Source organism: Ambystoma mexicanum, chromosome 12 (assembly GCF_040938575.1).
Source record: "Ambystoma mexicanum isolate Mex_15411 chromosome 12, UKY_AmexF1_1, whole genome shotgun sequence".
NCBI lineage: Eukaryota > Metazoa > Chordata > Amphibia > Caudata > Ambystomatidae > Ambystoma > Ambystoma mexicanum.
The window spans coordinates 873338428-873359702 of record NC_090936.1 but is presented as its reverse complement, the minus strand read 5'-3'; the positions used below and the strand labels follow the sequence as shown (position 1 = coordinate 873359702).

The window sequence follows — 21275 nt, the reverse complement described above, 5'->3', positions numbered from 1 at the left end:
GCTCTCCCGAACCCTGCCCTCCTGGGGTTATCTGGGAGCCTTTTCTTGCTGCCTACCAGGAATCAGTCTCTCTTGCCTTTTGGACTCACCCTGCATTCTCACCCTGCATTCATTCTCTCCTTGGTTACTAAGACTTTCCTGTTACCATTGGCAAGCCAATCCTTATACCCTGGTCTCCTGCCTACTGGGATTCCGCTGGCTCTCTGTGGTACCTTGCCCCTTGAAGTTATCCCACCTATTGGTGGTCACCGCTCCAGAAGAATCGATGCACTTACCTGGTACCTTAGCCAGTGATTAGTCCCTCAGCCTGGCCTCTCCAGTACAGACGTCATCCAAGAGTCCCGCCTCGACAGGTGCTGTCCGCCCTAGGGACACACACCTTAACAGATTAAGACGCCTACCAATCTGTACTGTTCCAGGGATGGATGACATTGAGGAATTAAGAACTGAGATCCGAGCCTTACGAGCCGAGATGACGGTACTCCACCAAGAGAACGTGGCCTTACGGCAGATGGTTGCTCAAGGATCCGGAGCAAATATAACGCCAGAGTCTGTGATGGCACAGACCAGCCCGGTGAAATTTGATGGAGATCCCAGACGAGTAGCAGAGTTCTGCAACCATTGCCGGATTCATTTCTTGTGTCGCCCAACCCATTTCAGTCTGGACAAAGCCAAGATTGGATATATATTGGGTAACCTGGTTGGGAATGCGTTGGCTTGGGCTACGCCCCTGGTTGTAGCCAAGAGCCCGATTCTGGAGGATTTTTTAGCCTTCGAGAAGGCCTTTTTGGACGTCTTCCAGTCGCCAAACCTAGCAGCAACAGCACAGAACCAGTTAATGGACTTAAAACAAGGCACCAGTGATATCATTGCCTACATCAGTCGTTTCCGTCAGTTAGCCACAGACTCCCAGTGGCCAGAAGTCACCCAGAAAACCCTCTTTCGTAGAGGATTAAGGGAAGAGTTCAAAGACGAATTATTACATATCCCAGAACCTGAGACCTTACAGGCACTACAAGAACAAGTCCTGCGTATTGATCATAGATTGACGGAGAGGCGAAATGAGCGACGCAGATCTGACAAACCACTTCCTAGAATCCTGCCAGACATTCCCAAAGTCCAAGGCTCACAAGAACCAGCATCCGAACCCATGCAATTGGGAGCTCTGAGAGGACCCCTGTCAGAAGCTGAAAAGAAAAGAAGAAGAGATCTCCGGTTGTGCCTGTACTGTGGGGCCTCAGGGCATTACCTTTCCACGTGCCCACAACGTCCTCTCCGTAGGTCGGAAAACTAAACGGCCTGTCGTATGTAAGGAAGGCGACGACAGGCCCCTCTTCTTTGTTATCAGTCCTTCCAGAGAACGACCGGGAGAAACAACCCATGCAGCCAGTAGTCCTCATGGCCTTGAGGATCAATGTTACCTGGGCGAGAAATGACCCTGTAGAAGTCCTCGGGCTGCTGGATTGTGGGGCTTCCGGGAATTATATCGATGCTGACTTCGCTGCCAAGACCGGGATTGCCTTGTTACAGAAACGTTGCGCCTCCATGGTGGAGGTCATTGATGGCACTCCTCTGTCTTCTGGACCGGTCCATCAGCATACTGGGACACTACAACTTCAAATCGAGGAGCACCGGGAAACGATTTCTCTTGACGTCATCAAAACTCCTTTGTATCCAATCATCCTGGGTTTGCCTTGGTTGTTACATCACAACCCCAGTATTAACTGGGAGACCAGGACACTGGAATTCTGTTCAGTCCGTTGCAAGCAGGAATGCTTTGACCACTATCATCCGGCTCTGAAGGCCTCGTCTTCTACTCAGACCGAAGTAGGTAACAGGACTGGTCTCTACTCGGTCACTACGATACCAACTGAATACAGGGAATTCCACGAGGTATTCTCTGAACCCAAAGAGATTCCATTGCCTCCGCATAGGAGCTTCGATTGTTCGATAGAGCTCCTTCCTAACACAACGATACCACATGGCAAGGTCTACTCCTTAACTGTGCAAGAAAAGGAAGCTCTCCAGGAATATCTACAAGAATGCCTTCAAAAGGGATACATTATACCCTCCACATCTCCTGCGGGATTTCCTTTGTTCTTTGTTAAGAAGAAGGAGGGCACTCTTCGGCCATGCATTGACTATCGTCAATTAAACGACATCACTAAGAAAGACCGGTACCCGCTCCCTTTGATACGTACCATGATGGAGTCGTTACATGAAGCCCGGGTGTTCACGAAGCTGGACCTCAGAGGGGCCTATCATCTTGTGCGGATTCGAACCGGTGATGAGTGGAAAACCGCATTTAAGACCCCGATGGGTCATTACGAGTATCGCGTGATGCCATTTGGGTTGTGCAATGCCCCCTCCATATTTCAACGCTTTATGGATAACGTCTTTGCTGATTTGATCGGAGTATCAGTCTGGGTATATCTGGATGATATCCTTGTGTATTCCAAAGACCGCAAGGAACACTTAGTCCAAGTCCAAGAGGTTCTCAAGAGGCTACAGCTGAACCATCTGTACGTCAAGCCTGAAAAGTGTCTTTTTCATCAAGCTCAAGTGGAGTTCCTGGGCTATGTTATCAGTGCTACGGGAATACATATGGACCCTGCGAAAGTCCGTGCCATCCTAGAATGGAAACCTCCCAGAGACCGACGATCCTTGCAACGCTTCCTTGGGTTTATAAACTTTTATCGGCGATTCATCCCTTCATTTTCCAAATGGGCAGCCCCGCTCTGTAACTTGACCAGCAGTAACAGATCCTTTTTGTGGGAACCGGAGGCCGCTGCTTCCTTTCTGCGGTTAAAAGAAGCCTTTAGCACCTCCCCCATTCTTCAACATCCACGGGAGGATAGACCCTACATTGTTGAAGCAGATGCATCGGATTATGCTGTGGGAGCAGTTTTATTGCAATTGGATCCAGACGAAGAGATGGAGCTTCCCTTAGCTTACTATTCCAGAAAACTCACCGCCAGTGAGCGTAATTATCCCATCATCGAGAAGGAGCTCCTTGCCCTCAAGACTGCTTTCGAAGAGTGGCGCCACCATCTATTGGGAGGACGTTTCCCTGTAGAAGTGCGTACCGACCACCGCAACCTACAGTTCCTACGTTCATTACAATGTAGAACATCACGTCAGGCTCGATGAGCCTTCTTCTTTTCGCAATTTGATTTCCACATCACATACATACCCCACAACAAGAACGTCAGGGCTGACGCATTATCCCGCTCACTGGAGGATGACGTAGCACAAGAAAACAAGGGAGAGCTTGTGCTAGCCCCGAAACACTTTCTTCTGGCTCTTACACCCTATCTACAGAAAGTCGCTCAGGAGACTGCTGCGGACCCAAGATGTACAACTTTATTGAAGAACCCGGAAGTGTGCGAAAAGGACGGCTTCCTGCTCTTCCGAAATAGATTGTACGTACCCTCTGAAGAACTCCGTAGGGCCATATTACAAGGACTACATGATTCAAAAGTTGCAGGACATTGTGGGGTCCGCGCTACACAGGAGAAGATAGCTCGTCAATTCTGGTGGCCTGGCTGGGCTAAACAAATCAAGCAATATGTGGAGACCTGTCCAGTGTGTGCCCAGGTCAAGACACCTAGACAGAAACCTGTAGGCCTATTGCAACCCACTGAAATTCCTCCTCACCCCTGGCACACACTTGCCACAGACTTCATCGTGGACCTGCCAAGCTCCGAGGGTCAGACTTGCATCATGGTAGTGGTGGATTGCTTCACCAAGATGGCACATTTCGTTCCCTTTCTGAAAATACCCACAGCTACTCAGATGGCCCAGTCTTTCTTACAGAACATTTATCGTCTACATGGCTTGTCAGAGAAGATTATATCTGACCGGGGCTCTCAATTTGTATCCGCCTTTTGGGGTCAACTCTGTCACCATTTGAGTATACACAGGGCTCTCAGCTCTGGCCACCACCCACAGACCAACGGGCAGACGGAAAGAACCAATCAGACTCTGGAACAATACCTACGTTGTTTCACCAATGCTTCCCAATCCAATTGGGTGTCAAATCTAGCTTTGGCAGAGGTCGCCTATAACAACTCCATGCACTCAGCTACTGGGTTTAGCCCTTTTTATTGTTCTTCCGGCCTACACCCCAAACTCCTTCCACTCTCACCCGTACAACCCAGTTCAGTTCCCTCAGCTGATCAGCTGATAGCCAATATACAAGGTTGTCATAGCCAGGTTTTGAGTGCCTTGCATGTGGCTAAGGCGAGTATGAAAAAGGCCGCTGACAAGCATCGCAAACTTGGTCCGGTTTTTCATGTAGGAGACCTAGTATGGCTATCATCCAGAAATCTCCCGGCCCGAAACCTTCCGTTGAAATTAGCCCCTAGGTTCCATGGTCCTTTTCGTATCACTAAGCAAGTGTCACCGGTAGCTTTTAGACTGGCTTTACCAGCTTCATGGCGTGTTCACCCGGTCTTTCATGTGTCCCTGTTAAAACCCTATCATCCCGATTCCTTTGGTCGTTCCCACTCTCGGCCAGCAGCCGTCGATGTTCAGGGTACGCCAGAGTTTGAGGTCCAGGAGATTTGTGACTCCCGTTTCTATAGGGGTAAATTGCAATTTCTGGTGGACTGGAAGGGCTATCCCCCCTGTGACCGCACCTGGGAACCGATCATCAATGTTCATGCCCCTCGTCTTGTTCGGGAATTCTATCTCTCTCATCCTTGGAAACCCGGTTCTCCTGCCCTTTCTGTGGGGGGTTATGGTGTTAGGCCACCTACCTGGGGGGGGAGACGCTCCCGGTCCTGGAGGATCTATCCGAGGTTTCGGTTAGCAGGGAGAGGAGTCTCCCGGCACCCGATTCCTCGGATAGTATCCGTTGTGCGCATGCGCCACGGCCCGTGGAGTCCAACGGCTTGCGCTTCAAGCCTCGTTGTCACTCCGGGGTTTACGGGCTGCGCATGCGCAAGGCGGCCTGCGTTCCACGCCTCGGCTTCATGCCGAGGGATGTAAATAGCGGCTGTGTCAGGTAACGAATCGCGTCTTAACGCGGTTTGTTCCTGACCAGCCGTAGCAGCGCCTACCTTCTGTTTTGCCTCCAGCCTGAGTTCCTGTTCTTGGTCCTTTTGCCTGCTCTCCTTCCTGGGTCCGGTCCACGTTGGCTCTCCCGAACCCTGCCCTCCTGGGGTTATCTGGGAGCCTTTTCTTGCTGCCTACCAGGAATCAGTCTCTCTTGCCTTTTGGACTCACCCTGCATTCTCACCCTGCATTCATTCTCTCCTTGGTTACTAAGACTTTCCTGTTACCATTGGCAAGCCAATCCTTATACCCTGGTCTCCTGCCTACTGGGTTTCCGCTGGCTCTCTGTGGTACCTTGCCCCTTGAAGTTATCCCACCTATTGGTGGTCACCGCTCCAGAAGAATCGATGCACTTACCTGGTACCTTAGCCAGTGATTAGTCCCTCAGCCTGGCCTCTCCAGTACAGACGTCATCCAAGAGTCCCGCCTCGACAGGTGCTGTCCGCCCTAGGGACACACACCTTAACAGACACAGCATGGAAACAACAGTCCTAGACCTTAAAAACCAATTAGACACCATAATTGACAATGGAAACTTAGTCATACTACTTCTCCTAGACCTCTCTGCAGCATTTGATATAGTGAATCACAAAATACTGTGCCATCTCCTGGATAGCCTGGCCCAATGCTCACCTAAAGACATCGTCTGGATAAAATCCTTTCTCTCAGAGCACACTAAAAGAGTTTTTTCCAACCTCGCTAATGCCACCCCAGCCCCCGTTCTCTGCAGTGTACTCCAAGGATCATGCGTGTCACCAACGCTCTACAATATTTTTACCACGCCTCTATTTGCCCGCCTAGATGAACGCAGATTGTCCTATACAAACTATGCGGACGATACACAGATACTTCTCCATTTCTCTGGAGATTATGATACAGGTGCTTCCACTCTCAACAACATATACCAGATGATCCATGGGTCAACATGAAATTTGTCTAAATGATGAAAAAACAGAGCTTCTGGTCGGTACTCAAAAACTTGACCCCAAATTCAAACACTTCATAATAGACGGGAATACCATCACTGTCTCCAAAGAAGTCAAAATGCTAGGCGTGTATCTGGACTCCTCTTTAACCTTCTCCAGACAAGTCAACTCAACGATCTCATCAGCAGCCTACACTGCCAAGCTCATTTACACTAGCAGACCCTACTTAACAACCGACAGCTGCCTAAACTTAGCAAGAGCCCTCCTTCTGTCTAAACCTGACTACTGTAATATACTCTTGGCTGGCACAGCGACTAGCAGTATCATAAAACTTCAGATCACTCAAAATAACGCCTTATGGATGGCCCTAAGCATATCAAAAAGAGAGCATATCTCTGAAACTAGACATAAAATGCACTGACTACCGGTTCAGGACTGAAGCAAATTCAAAACAATGGCAATCACCCACAAATGCCTTTCTAATATAGCTCCCAAATATCTCACAAACTTGCTCATTCCAACCCATACCACCAAGCCCACACGCTCTGCCTCAGCCTTCCTTCATACAGTTCCAAAAATTCAAAAGAATCAAGGCCGGGGGACGCAGCTTCCCAGTTGTGTCAGCCAAAGGCTGGAACGCCCTACCTCTAGCCATTAGAACTGGCCCCTCCCACGCCTCATTCCGGAGAAAACTTAAGACCTGGCTCCTCACATCCAACCTGTAGTCCCCCTTCAGAGATAGTATACGCCAGACCCTGCCTTTATTTCTTTAGTATCATCACTATTTATTTATTTATTTATTTACATTTATAAAGCACGCAGCAGCCCTGAGGCATCATGGCGTTGTTACAGACAAAATCATTGCTGGTTACAGAGAAAAAACTTAGTTACATGACAGTGAGGCGAGATATACATACATGGTTAAATGGAAGTGGAGATGCATGCAGAGTAACAATAGGGGAGGTGGCAAGGGGGAAGGGAGGGGGGGTGTATGTTAGTTAAAGAGTTTGTTTTTGAGGCCTTTGGAAGAGTTACATTATTTGTTAATTAAGTAATGAAAGGGGGAATGTAAGGGAGGAAGGTTCTCCCAGGCCCCCTTCATTCCTGATGACGCACACGATATGCTGATTCCACGGTTGACAACGCACCTGTCATGATGCCTGCCCCCGGATATCAGGATCAAGTCCATCTGCGCAGGAAACAGGCATCCAACCACCCACTGGGATTCCCACCATCCCAGTTAGGAGCTATATGGGTGCGGTCCTGGGGCCGTAGGCGCCAGGCTCATATTGTCAAACTTACCTCATGCAGACAATGCTGCAAGGAACTTAAGCATAGGCTATAGTGAGGCCTGGAAGGGATTACTTTTCTTTAGGGACAATTTTTTGCTTGGGTGTGGTTTTGAGACTTCTTACCTGGGACTACTTTGAAGGCTATTTAAACCACGCCCGATGAACAGCACATGCTTCGCGTTATTCTGCCTTCTGCAGCGTAACGCTCACCGTGCCTGCAAGCCGAGCATCCTGTCTTCAGCAACGCCCGCCTCGACTCCGGACCACATACTAGAAAGAAGGGAAAGAAGAAGGAAAAGTTAGAACAAGGACATTACCTGTTGATCATCAGCAGTTCTCAGAGCTTGCCGCACCATCGAATAGAGAAAGAGACTTTAAATTCAAACACGTCGCTTCGCCAGCTGCAGCGCCGCGCCATACTCACCAGTCTTCACAGCATCTCCGTGACCCGGCGCAGCCTCCATTGCCTCGTCGCTGAAATCCTGGCATCTGAAAAGACAAGACAAATAACAAGGTGAGCCAATAGCCAACAAGGACAATCTTCTTTCACCGCAAGATGCTTACTTGAGTTCATCGCCCAAGGCATTCTTCTTCTGCACACCATTTCTTCTTATGCCGCACTTGTAGTGAGACAGAAGGAAGTCAGTTAAATACATTTGGGCCATTATTTTTCGCCGGACAGTTTGAGAAATACAGACTCATACCTAAGCACTTCTGCTTCCAATGAGGTGATCATCCCTCTGCTCAAGCTGCAAGAAAAAAGGGAGAAAAGAGGGGCAAGAGTGAATAACAGACACTTTGAACTCTAAAGAACTATATGCTACTTACCTCGGAGTCACCAGTTGTCTGGAACTCAACCAACGCCTTCAGACCAGTGAAGTAAATGGTTTTCTACGCGCCCTGCCCCCCCCACGCAGGATGGAGAGCTCATCTTTTCAAACAATAAGGTGAGACCAGTGAAAGGGAATACAGGAGGTGTTCAGTGGGGAACAATTGAGTGCATGTATCCTCTCGACCACGGGTGGCTAATTCCCTTTTTCCTACCTTTAGGAGATTATTCTTACTGGTCAAGCAGACGAAACTAGGAGGGCCAGTCCAGTCAGCCATCACCGCACTACGAGTCACGCTGGTGGAGTCCTTGGCAGTCCAGTTCCGTTCGACGCCCCTGTGGGGTCCAGGTGAGCGTAACAGAACGCAAAGCCTCTCTACAAACATCCACCCGGGCATCATGGAGACCTCTGAGACTGACCAATTAGCCCAACTACTAAGCAAACTTAGGGCAGTAGTGCATTCCGCCCGTCAAGAGACTAATGCTCTTAGGAGAGAACTGATTGTGTCCAAGGAACGTACAGATGACCTTGCCAGGCAAATACTTCAAGCCCAAGCTGGGCACACGCCTTTACCTGGACTCGGGGAGCTGCTGCTCCAGTTCCATCAAGCAACCCAGTACAGATAAACCTACCAGGAACATTTCCTTTAGCACCACCAGAACGCTTTTCAGGGGACCCAAAAAGGTTTGCTGTGTTTATGAACCAATCCCGCCTGCATTTTTTGTGTAGACCAGGAGACTTTCCGAATGACCAAGCAAAGGTGGCCTTTGTATTATCATATCTCAGCGGCAGTGCTGCCGATTGGTCTATCCCATTAGTCAATCAGGATGACCCCATTCTTCGGGATTTCCAAGGTTTTCAACTAAGCATGGAAAAACTATTTGCTCGACATTCCCAAGGCCAGGCCTTGGATAACGAGCTTTTGTCTTTACGGCAGGGTAACCAGGATTTGTTAACTTACATCGCAACTTTCAACAGATTGATAGTAGAAACCGGGTGGCCAGAGGTCTAACGAATTACATTATTTCATCGTGGTCTACGGGGTGAACTAAAAGAAGTTCTGGCACAAGTAGTGAACCCACCCCAAGATTGTGCAGAATACATAGATCTGGTGGTCCAGTTGGATCACAGACTTCAGAATCGTAAGGCGGATCGAGCCAGGTTCCAGAATCGTGTATTGGTAAGACCTAAAGACAATGTTATCCCCAAAGGAACTGATGAATCTGAACCTATGCAAATTGGAGGGGTTAAAGGACCTTTAACTCAAAAAGAAAGGGAAAGGAGGCAGCAGTTACAATTGTGTTTGTATTGTGGAACCTCGGGACACTTTTTACGGGCTTGCCCAGTGAAACCACCCAAAAAGATGGTCAGAGCTGCTGACAAAAGCAATATAGAGTCTGAGTCGGGAAACGACCATGCCTGACAAGCGTAGAGGTCCGCTTGCCAAGCATAAAGAAGGACACTCAGGCATCGCACCTAATTATGCCAATGGTCCTTATTGATTCCAGGCAACCATCTCGTTTGCACGGAGTGAAAGCATACATTGATAGCGGGGCTATAGGAAATTGCATGGACCACGAATTGGCTACAAGGATGAACCTACCTCTTTGCAAAAAGACCACAACTGATATCATTAGCACTGTCGATAGGACTGAAATTGCCTCCGGACCAGTGACTCATTCAACTTCAGAGATGACACTGTTGGGTCAAGATGGGCATCGAGAGAGCATTGTGTTTGACTTAATCAAGGCCCCCCAGTTCCAAATAATGCTGGGAATACCATGGTTGGAAAAACATAACCCTTGTATTGAATGGCGAGAAAAGAGAGTGACTTTCCCGGATTGTGCACACACTTGTTATCCAGTAAAAACCTTGGACAAACGCCTGGCCACAGTCGTGACCCGATGACTCAGTTACCTCAGGAATATCTAGAATTTCAGGATGTTTTTCAAAAAGACCAAGCAAACACGTTACCACCTCACAGATCATATGATTGTCAGATCGATCTCTCACCCGGTGCCCAAGTTCCATGCAGTAGGATCTACGCCCTCACAGAACCTGAAAACCTCCACCTACGGCAATATCTGGATCAATACCTTGCTAATGGGTTCATTTGTCCATCCAAGTCTCCATCAGCATCAGCGTTATTCTTCGTGCCAAAAAAGGAAGGTGACCTTAGGACTTGCATAGATTATCGCGCGTTAAACAAAATTACGGTAAAAAACTGATACCCGCTGCCCCTGATCCCAGAATTACTGGACCAAGTAAAAGAAGCCTGTATCTACACAAAGTTAGACCTTAGAGGGGCATATCATCTGGTATGAGTTAAGAAAGTCGATGAATGGAAGACTGCCTTTTGCACCAAGTACGGATTGTTCGAATACCAGGTGATGGCTTTCGGGCTGTGCTATGCACCGGCAGCCTTCCAGTATTTTATGAACGATGTCCTTTGTGAACTCATTGACGTCTGTGTTGTTGTATACATAGACGACATTTTAGTGTACTCCTCAGAATCAGACCATGTGAACCATGTGAAACATGTTCATGCTGTCCGTGAAAAACTACGTAAGCATCGGCTATATGCGAAATTGGAAAAGTGCGTCTTCCACTCTACTAAAGTAGAATTCCTTGTATTTATCCTGACCCCAAATGGAGTTCAAATGGATTCACGAAAGGTGGACGCTATCCTCAAGTGGCCTTCACCCACCTCAGTTAAAGGAGTACAAAGCATGCTCGGATTTGCTAATTTCTACCACAGATTTATTCCAGAATTCTCACATATTGTACACCCTATCTCAGCCCTTTTGCGAAAGAATAAACGCTTCCTATGGACCGAAGAAGCAGAAAGGGCCTTCCAGAATCTAAAACAAAATTCACTTCTGCTCCCATTTTAAGACATCCACGTCCTGAACTTCCATACGTGGTGGAAACTGACGCATCCAGCTCAGCCATGGGGGCCGTTCTTTCTCAGAAGGATCCTGAGACTGGCCAACTTCAACCAGTGGCATTCTGGTCAAGAAAATTATCAGCACCTGAACTAAACTATGCTGTTACCGACAAGGAGCTACTGGCCATCAAGTCAGTGTTTAAGGCTTGGCGGCATTATCTTCTCGGTGCTAGGCATACCATCACTGTAATCACCGATCACCGGAATTTGCGATACTTGAAGACAGCCAAGGCCTAATCATCACGTCAGTTTAGGCGGGCCTTATTCCTTGCGGAATTTGATTTCGTGATTACTTATCAACCAGGTTGTCAAAATGGCAAAGCTGATGCCCTGTCCTGTATCGGAATGGGAGAAGCATGTTCAAGCCCTGACCCAGTACTTATAATTTCGGAGAAAAGAATACTTGGTATATACACTCTGCAAACTCTAGTTGACGTCCATTTTAAAATCAAACAACTGTTTGACCCAGCAGAATTACGAGACAGGTTAAACAAGGGCCACCTTATACCTAGACTTTATTACTGACCTTCCCCCATGTAATGGATTTAACACCATTCTAGTTATAGTGGACCTATTTTCCAAGATGGCTCATTTCATCCCCTTGAAGGGGCTACCTTCAGCTTCAACCTTGGCTAAGGAATTTCTTGAAAATATTGTTCGAATACACAGATTCCCCTCAGTATTGGTTTCTGATCGAGGTAGCCAGTTTATTTCACAGTTTTGGAAAAAATGCTGTCAATTGGCCCAAATCGACGTGAGATTATCAACCAGCCACCATCCCCAGACCGATGGTCAGACGGAGAGAACCAATCAAACTCTTGGGCAATACCTACGTTGCATGTTACACCAAACTGAAGGCAATTGGAAGGAATTCTTGTGGATATCCGAATATGCATACAATAACTCTTTACATTCAGGAACTGGACAAAGCCCTTTTTATACCATATATGGGCGACATCCTCGGACCTCAGAACTCGACTCACCCCAACACTTAGAAATGCCCGCTGTAAACCATCTACACACCACTATTACATAAGCTTTTAAAAGAGCAGCTGAACATTTGAAACAAGCTAAGGAAAGATACAAGAAGACTGCAGATCAACACAGAAGCAAGTCTCCGCCATACCAGATAGGAGACCAAGTTTGGCTGGCTACAAAACACATACCTCTGAAAGGAACTCAGACCCCAGATATTTGGGACCTTACACTATTAAGGCCATTATCAATCCCGTGGCCTTTAAATTGGAGTTACCTTCAACTATGTGAATACACCCCGTCTTTCAAGTTTCATTTCTGAAACCAGTACAACCTGGAACAAGACTCACCAAGCCACCTGATCCCATCCTAATAGATGGGGAACCCGAAATTGAAGTAAAAAATATTTTGGATTCAAAAATAGTCAAATCAAAGCTCTTTTATCTAGTTGACTGGAAGGGTTATGGGCCACAGGAAAGGTCATGGGAATCGAGTGACTACATCCATGCACCAAGGTTGATAAGAAAATTCCATCAGAATTCCCCAGATAAACCCGGACCAACGAGAAGAACTACCTTAGGAGGGGCCTTGGGGGGGGAGTGCTGTCATGATGCCTGCCCCCGGATATCAGGACCAAGTCCATCTGCCCAGGAAACAGTCATCCAAGCACCCACTGGGATTCCCACCATCCCAGTTGGCGCCAGGCTCATTTTGTCAAACTTACCTCATGCAGACCATGCTGCAAGAAACTTAAGCATAGGCCATTGTGAGGCCTGGAAGGGATTACTTTTCTTTAAGGACTATTTTTTGCTTGGGTGTGGTATTGGGACTTCTTACCTAGGACTACTTTGAAGGCTATTTAAACCTCGCCCGATGAACAGCACACGCTTTGCGTTATTCTGCCTTCCGCAGCGTAACGCTCACCGTGCCTGCAAGCCAAGCATCCTGTCTTCAGCCACGCCCTCCTTGACTCCGGACCAGATCCTAGAAAGAAGGGAAAGAAGAAGGAAAAGTTAGAACAAGGACATTACCTGTTGATCACCAGCAGTTCTCAGAGCTGCCGCACCATCGAATAGAGAAAGAGACTTTAAATTCAAAAGCGTCGCTTCGCCAGCTGCAGCGCCGCGCCATACTCATCAGTCTTCACAGTATCTCGGCGACCCGGCGCAGCCTCCATTGCCTCGTCGCCAAAATCCTGGCATCTGAAAAGACAAGACAAATAACAAGGTGAGCCAATAGCCAACAAGGACAATCTTCTTTCACCGCAAGATACTTACTTGAGTTCATCGCCCGAGGCATTCTTCTTCTGCACACCATTTCTTCTTACGCCGCACCTGTAGGGAGACAGAAGGAAGTCAGTTAAATACATTTGGGCCATTATTTTTTGCCGGACAGTTTGGGAAATACAGACTCATACCTAAGCGCTTCTGCTTCCAATGAGGTGATCATCCCTCTGCTCAAGCTGCAAGAAAAAAGGGAGAAAAGAGGGGCAAGAGAGAGTGAATAACAGACACTTTGAACTCTAAAGAACTATATGCTACTTACCTCAGAGTCATCAGTTGTCTGGAACTCACCCAACTCCTTCAGACCAGTGAAGTAACTGGTTTTCTACACGCCCCTGCCCCCCCCCCACGCAGGATGGAGAGCTCATCTTTTCAAACAATAAGGTGAGACCAGTGAAAGGGAATACAGGAGGTGTTCAGTGGGGAACAATTGAGTGCGTGTATCCTCTCGACCACGGGTGGCTAATTCCCTTTTTCCTACCTTTAGGAGATTATTCTTACGGGTCAAGCAGATGAAACTAGGAGGGCCAGTCCAGTCAGCATCACTGCACTACGAGTCACGCTGGTGGAGTCGGTGGCAGTCCAGTTCCGTTCGACGCCCCTGTGGGGTCCAAGTGAGCGTAACAGCACCTCTGGCCAAGGTATGAGGTAGCTGTTGACTAATACATAAGTGTGATTGGCCACAGAGCCATGAGACTCAATTTTTTGTATGAACTATAGACTCCATTTTGTATGAACCACAGACTCCATTTTCTACTATGACCCACATACACACTGAATGCAAGTTTGCACATCTCCACTTCTCTCTCCACACACAGCCAGCCTGTCACCCCCATCTCCTCCACTCTGCCGTCTCCACGGCTGCTCTATTCTAACAGAAGCTTGGCAGTGAATTGTTGCAAGATAACACTGTATCTCTCTTCTTCCTCTGAGATCACAGCCCTGTGTGTGACCGGGCAAGAGCCTGGCCACAGGAACCCCAATCGTCTCCACAAACCTGCCTATGCTCTGACAAACCCAGCCCTGAATATTATGTACCTCAAGCCCCCTAACCTCATTTCCCTTTGATGTAGAAGTTACAAGACCCTGGTTCGTGTGCCACCCCAGTTTGCCCATGTGTATCTAATCCTGTGAGGCCATATATTTTTCCTGTACTAATAAAGAGTAAAACACCCATGTTGGATGTAAGAACCGAATGGTCAACGTATTCTGAAATACTGTGTTAGATAAGGCACCTGGACCCATGTACCTTCACTCTCCCTGTGGCCCAAGTCAAATGTTTATGTAATATCCACATATTATGTTGAATTTTATACATTATACTAAATCTTGTGTAGCTTAGTGTGAAGAGTTAGATAGCAAGAAATATGACTGCACAGACATCGCCTGACTCCACACACCTCCCTGATGAGGCCAGCTGACTCATGTGTCTCAAGAAGTTGCAAGTTCAGCGCTGACCAATCCTGGAGCAACACCATTATAAGATATGTAATGTCTTGTCTCTTCCAACCAATGAGCAGTACTTATTGTATCCCCTATAGCACACGTCATAAATTACGTGTTTTTGTAATGTGTACTTTCTGTATTTCTGGGCAGAGCGCTCTCAGAATAGCAGATTCCTCTGTGTGCCCCTTTTAACTTTATATAAAGGCTTATCTTTTACTCACTCGCAATTGGTTCTGGTCTCATTCCCTACTGGGGTGTGTCCATTGGTGTCTTATTATATTGTTATTTAATTATATGAGTGGGGAATGTCAGATTTCAGGGTCAACAAGTAGCATATTTTATGTCACATTTTATCTGTATAGGATATTTGCAAACATTCATGAGCCTCCTGCTGCGGATCATCAATTTTATGCCCATCGCACCATTTATAAAAGTATTGTTTTAAACATGTTTTCACCACTATGACTGTGAAGTCCCAAATGGCTGAGCTATCAGCCCAGTTCCCAAGGGTTGTGCCCGTATTATCTTTAACACTATTGTCCACATTAATTTGATTTGAGCAGCAAAAACAGTAAATATGGACAGTGGCTGCTACAGTTTGGCTCTCCTCATTGATGTCCATTTTATCAGCTAGGAGCTGTAGGGAATAAACAGATATGCATGGTTTTAACACTGGGTTAGGTATCACACCGGCTGGCATGACATCCGATATCTGCGATCCATGTCGTTCTGTATTCTCCATATGTTGAGAGGGTTGGGAACACTCTCCCCTACCTCAACTGCATCATTCTGCATGATAAAAGACTTGTATCCAGACTACATTTCAGCATGTTGCATGTCTAAACATGATATTACGGCCTCTACACCCCCGGACTGCTCCAGAACCACAGCATCAGCACCGTTAACCATTTGCAAATTAGCTATATCTTGGCTGCATTTGTCTGAGCATTCTGAATGTCTTCTTCAGCACACCACCCCAAAACAGTAGCGATGAGAGGCGGCTGACTGCCCACACAAAGTGTAGACATGTTCACACTGAGCTGTCCGCCTTCCAGGCCTGTGAGTTGCCCATTGCATCATGACTGTTTCATGTCCTCCTAAGACAGTAAGGTAAATAAATTATCATCACAATCTCTGTGCTGTCGGGGGCTGTTTCGTTCCCATCATAACTGGAGATGTTCATAATTACAGTTTCCCAGACACCACACTTGATAGCCCCATGAAGTCTGAAGAGCGCACGTGCTTTCGAGGCCTACAATAATAGCTATATATCTGTATTGTGAGACTCCACCACTAATAGCGTCATGTCCTTAGTGCCGCCTATAGACACATGACTATTTAGCACATAGACACAATCAAACAATAGTGCTGCTATAAAAGTTTTATTTATCTATCAACCCCATTCGGGTTCTTATCAAATGTATGTAAAATTCATATACAAAGTAGGTAATATGTTTTTGGGGATTCATCAAATGTATTGGTGTTCAATTAAATGTATAGGGGTTCTGGTAAATCTATATCAAATGTGTTATAGACTACAGAGCGGTTCTTATCAAATTTATATAAAATGTATATACCATTTATTGGTGGTCATTACATTCATAGGGGATCAACCAAATGTAAAGGGGTTTAAGGAGTGATGAAAGGGGTGGGGCTACCTGTCACTTGAAATGTTTGATGAAAGTTATTCCACTCTACTACTAATGTCACTGAGGATTCATAAAGAAGGATTATATGTATAGCCTTCCTAAAATAATTCCCATGAAAGCTTAACTAAAAAGTTCCTATTTCCCTGTCTTCAGTATAAAATGCATACAAGAATGTGGTGGATAAATGTACTCCATCTTGAAACAATGAACACTTGCCCACAAGATGTGTTTCCGCTAGGCACCATAAAATGAGAATGTGTTTTGCTTTACTAAGCTGCTGCACAGTGTGCTAGTTTGCTAAACTTTGTTCACTTCTTTTTGTACAGCTGAGTAACGATTGTAAATCCACAAGAATGAGCTTGCAGCTGCAGGATAACATATAGAAGGCCAGATGCGCTACAGTGAAAGTGAAACAGTTATTGCTTGTGTTTGAAGATAAGCGTTAAACCAAAAGATACTTCTGAAACACTTGTGTATGAGCACGATACAAATAAAATATTGTATCATATCATATCTTAAATATTCTAAGTCATAAGTTTGTATTCCTCGCCACTCTCCTAGGTTTCAATGTATTGGGAAGTGTATAAAAGATGAGATTTTAAGGTGAGGGCTACACAGATTGGATTTTGTCTATTGGAACATGTTCTATCGATGTACATTTCCATGTGATGTATTACTTTGCTTTGCTGCAATGAAAAGATTTACCAACCTATTTCATTCAACATTTGGATTTCGAATCTGGATTTTTCCGCTACACAACACATGGAATTGCCTCTTGGCATTTTAGCAATATGTGTTACTACAGCCCAACCCAATTATGGCATGCACACTATTGATAGGAGAAGATCAGAGAAGAAGCAAAGGCTGAGTATGCCATTTTGGGATTTTAACTAATAAAAAAAGGAACACTGCACATCTGTTTTAAAGTAATGCTGCTCATGTTTCCACATATGAAATGGTAGTCAAACCATATTTAACAAAAAGTGAACAGATGCACTTAAGTAACCTAGCACTGCATGGGTCTATCAATAGGGCAGTCTTAGCGAGAGAGGGAAAATAGTGGTGCGCAGCAACATTAATCCTTCATTTTGTTTCTGGGAAATACAAATCCATTAATAATTTGTGTGCAATTCGCAATGTATTATTAGCTGGATCCCATTTTGTATTTACATCTATTGAAATATCCAGGATTAAATATGCCACCCATTTCCGGGTTCAGATCCACCTGTTCTGTTATGCCGTAGGGATATTTCTTAAAAACGATCTATACTGCCAGTTGGCTTCTTGCTGTCAAAAAATGACATAGGTAACACCTTTATGGGGAAGTAGGTCCAAAGATTATGTTTACACAGGTATGCTTTGGGCTGTTTGCAACAAGAGAGGTAATCAGTTGTAGATTTTAGAGTGAGAGGGACATTGTTCCAAAGTTAGATGGTTTGAACAACAAATATATCTGCTACTTGTTTTTGTTAATGACGCAGGTTCAAAACAATAAACAGACTTTTAGGTTAGGCATTGACAATTCTTTCTCAGGAAAACAGGACCAATAAAGTAAAAAGGCTCTGCATGCTATGCAAGAGCTGCAAAACATTTATTTTAAGAATAGGTAACTTGTGTAGATCAGAGATGTCTTTAAAGACTGACTCTCAAAAACTAATGGCACTGACCATTGGGCAGCAACATTCTGTAATCTATGCAGAAGGTGGAACCAATAGACGGGAAGACGAAGATAGACTCCATTAGCATAATCAATTTGTCAGATTATCGGTGTTGCACTCCAAACAAGGAATATTGTTAATTGTTTAAAGCAAATAAAGCATGATCTTGTGATTTTTGCTACAGCTGAAATGTGTGGTTTAAGGGAAGGTTTTGAATCAATAATAACTCTGAGTTTACACATCTGATCAACTGGCAACAGGCATGGGTCTGGCACAGGTGACCAGATGCTGAGGGGTCCAACTATTGGAATCTCGCTTTTTGAGGCTGCCCATGTCAATTTGTTAGCCACCATCCAGCAATCAATGTCAGTCATACTGAGTGAGAAGTTGTTTAACTGGAGGAGGAAGGGGCAGGTCTATGCACAGTTTGAGTGTCATCGGTGTAATGTAAATATTGTATGAAGTATGAGTCCAGAATTTTCATCATTGGGAGAGTACATAGGTTATAAATCAGGGGAGGGAGGGCTGTGGAACACCACAAGAGATCATTCTGAAGTCAGAACAGAAATCTAGGACTGAAGTGGCCTGCCCCATGGTTCTAGAAATGGTTCTATACAATTCAATGCAGAACTGGTTGTCCTAATCCGATTTACTTATCTAGGAGGATGTCATGATCCATGGTATAGAGAAATACAATAAAACATTTTCTCCCAGACTTCCCAAATCTACCATGGTTTTGACCTTGTTTAGCATAGCAGGAATGACAGGTTCTGTTCTATCAAGTGGGCAGGAGCTGATTTATTTAAATCTCAGAATGTTCTTTAGTAAAACATACTCATTAAGTTGGACTAGGCAGATAGATAGATAGATAGATAGATAGATAGATAGATAGATAGATAGATAGATAGATAGATAGATAGATAGATTTATGGATGGATAGATAGACAGAGAATTGAACAGACAGACAGACAATTTGTCAGGTAATCCTTCTAGGTTCCCCTCTTACCTTGATTTAGTGCTAGTGCTGGAGCATAGATAACAATCCCAGTGTATACAATCTGAAAGAGAAATTCATGAAATAAATGCATTTCTATAAATGTCTCTACATAGGTACTATTTTTCTGATTCGTATATAAATTCACTTTCACCACTTCCTTTCACCAACCACAGGCTCTTCATGATCACATACATATAGTGTCTGGGACTTCATTCAGAGTTATACCTTTCTAAATTGGGTTGAGAGGCTTGTCCCTGCCCACCATACAAATAGAGCCCAGGACTCATTATAACCTGGAACAGGAAAAGGGGTAAAGTTTTATGTGGCAATTAAAAGACCTGGATGAGTCTTTGAAAAAGTGGGTTGCAGGCTCCGGCAAATGCCATTGCCCCCGTATATGTTTTGCTTTCTGTAATCTAACATTTTATTGAGGTGTTTGATATGTGACTACACTTGATTAAATATGTAAAACGATTATCTTATTACTCAAATTAGAAAATGTCTTGAATTAATAATAATCATTCTACCTAAATAATTATAGCTGTGAGTTAATTTGCAAACATCTTTATGGCTTACCTTAGTAGCTACCCATTCCCTCAATAATCACAAATGCAAACATTTGTTCCAGAAAATATTTGTCAAACATGGTGTATGCACAAAAAGACAATCAAAGAATATGATTGAGAATAGCAAATTAGCCTTAAGTGTTAGTTAAGGTAACCATTTTAAGACACAACAATATTTTCAGGTAAAAACATTTCTTCAAGTATTATTTCTTTTTACAGTGAATGTGTGAACTATCAGAATCCCTAAATGGAAGAACACCCTTTCCCTGTTTGTGGGGTGCCTATCCCTAGGTAGGAGGTGGTGGACCGCCTATCTAATAGGGAAAGAAAAAGGAGAGCTGTCCCTATATTTATAACGTGCGCTCCTCAGGTATGTTTCTTGGTGGACAAACAGATTATAATAAAATGGCTAAACCGTATATATTTTAATTCCGTAAACATTTAATGGAGGAACTGTTTCCTCATGGTACCTATGCCCCGTATTTCGTTTATTGACCTTCTAGAAAGTGTGTCGACAGTATTTATAGCGATGAAAGATTTGTTGGTTAGCCCAAAATCATCTAAAATCAAGTCCAAAACTATTTTTTTATTAGATCGTGAAGACAGTCTTCTGGCAATCCTCTATGGATTACACAAATTGTAATTCGGGATATGGGAAAGGTATTGATTGGCTGAAAAAGTGTCTTTACTTTTTCTTTTTCTCTTGGGGGCCAGATTGGCACCCTATTGTAGAAAGTTGTTTTATTTTATTCTCGCTAATCAATGATAAGTTTCCAAGTAACCCCAGTATGGTTATTGTTAGGATCAAAAATAATTGGTAAAAGGAAAAAAGCTGTTCTCCACTTCAGTGGTGTTGGTTATATTGTGTATTCCGTATCTTCTTCAGGGGTATCACCCATCCAGGTGGTTGACCGGTTTCAATGACTTTCTCTCATTCATCATCTTCATCAGGACCATTAATTTGCAACATCTGGTTTGATCGTCTTCTCCATAGGATATGGCGGGGATACCACATCCACATAGGGAGAATATTAGGACATATTTTGTCTTGGGTCCAATAGAGTTATATTCTGCTTATATATGCTGTTTTGCATGAGTACAAATAATTACTAGTTCTTTGGGATATATCCTTTTTCTATTTACATCGTGTTCTGTCGATGGTCCACGGACATCCCAACCCCCACCAAGGAACACTGACAGTTATATATATGCATATTTCAGTTACTTAAGTACAGATACCGCAACAAATTCATAATATGGTAGTGGAGTGTTATCTTAAACCCAGACGTCCATAGTTTATGTCTGGGTGGTGTTGTTTGAGGAGATCTTGGTCTCTGTTTGTTGTGAGAGATCCCGGATGTGTGGTCAGTGGCCGGATCCCCTAAGGAGAGGGATAGGAATTAGCCATTTGTGTTTTTTATGTTTATTGACATCTCATGCTTCATTGGCAATCACATGCTGTTTGCACCGGTCCCTACTACCCCTATGGCCAGCATGGTGGTGCCAGATGTGCTCCGCCCATATATTATTTTGAATTTTCACCCTAACGGTGCCAGATTTCAGGGCAATCCTCAATGTCGCTTTTATCTAGCTCTCAGGCGGGTCTTGCTTTTACTTGCCATACCCCCACCTTCTCATATTTGTTTTC

General features: G+C 44.9%; 1 protein-coding gene across 1 annotated transcript in view; it reads right to left on the bottom strand.

Moving 5' to 3' along the window:
• Positions 1-21275, bottom strand: part of LOC138514086 (sodium-coupled monocarboxylate transporter 1-like) — a 606141-nt gene that overhangs the window by 481573 nt on the left and 103293 nt on the right. The window contains exon 3 of the mRNA XM_069629351.1: positions 19071-19122. Coding sequence (XP_069485452.1) covers positions 19071-19122 — 52 coding nt within the window. The remainder of the gene's footprint in view (positions 1-19070; positions 19123-21275) is intronic.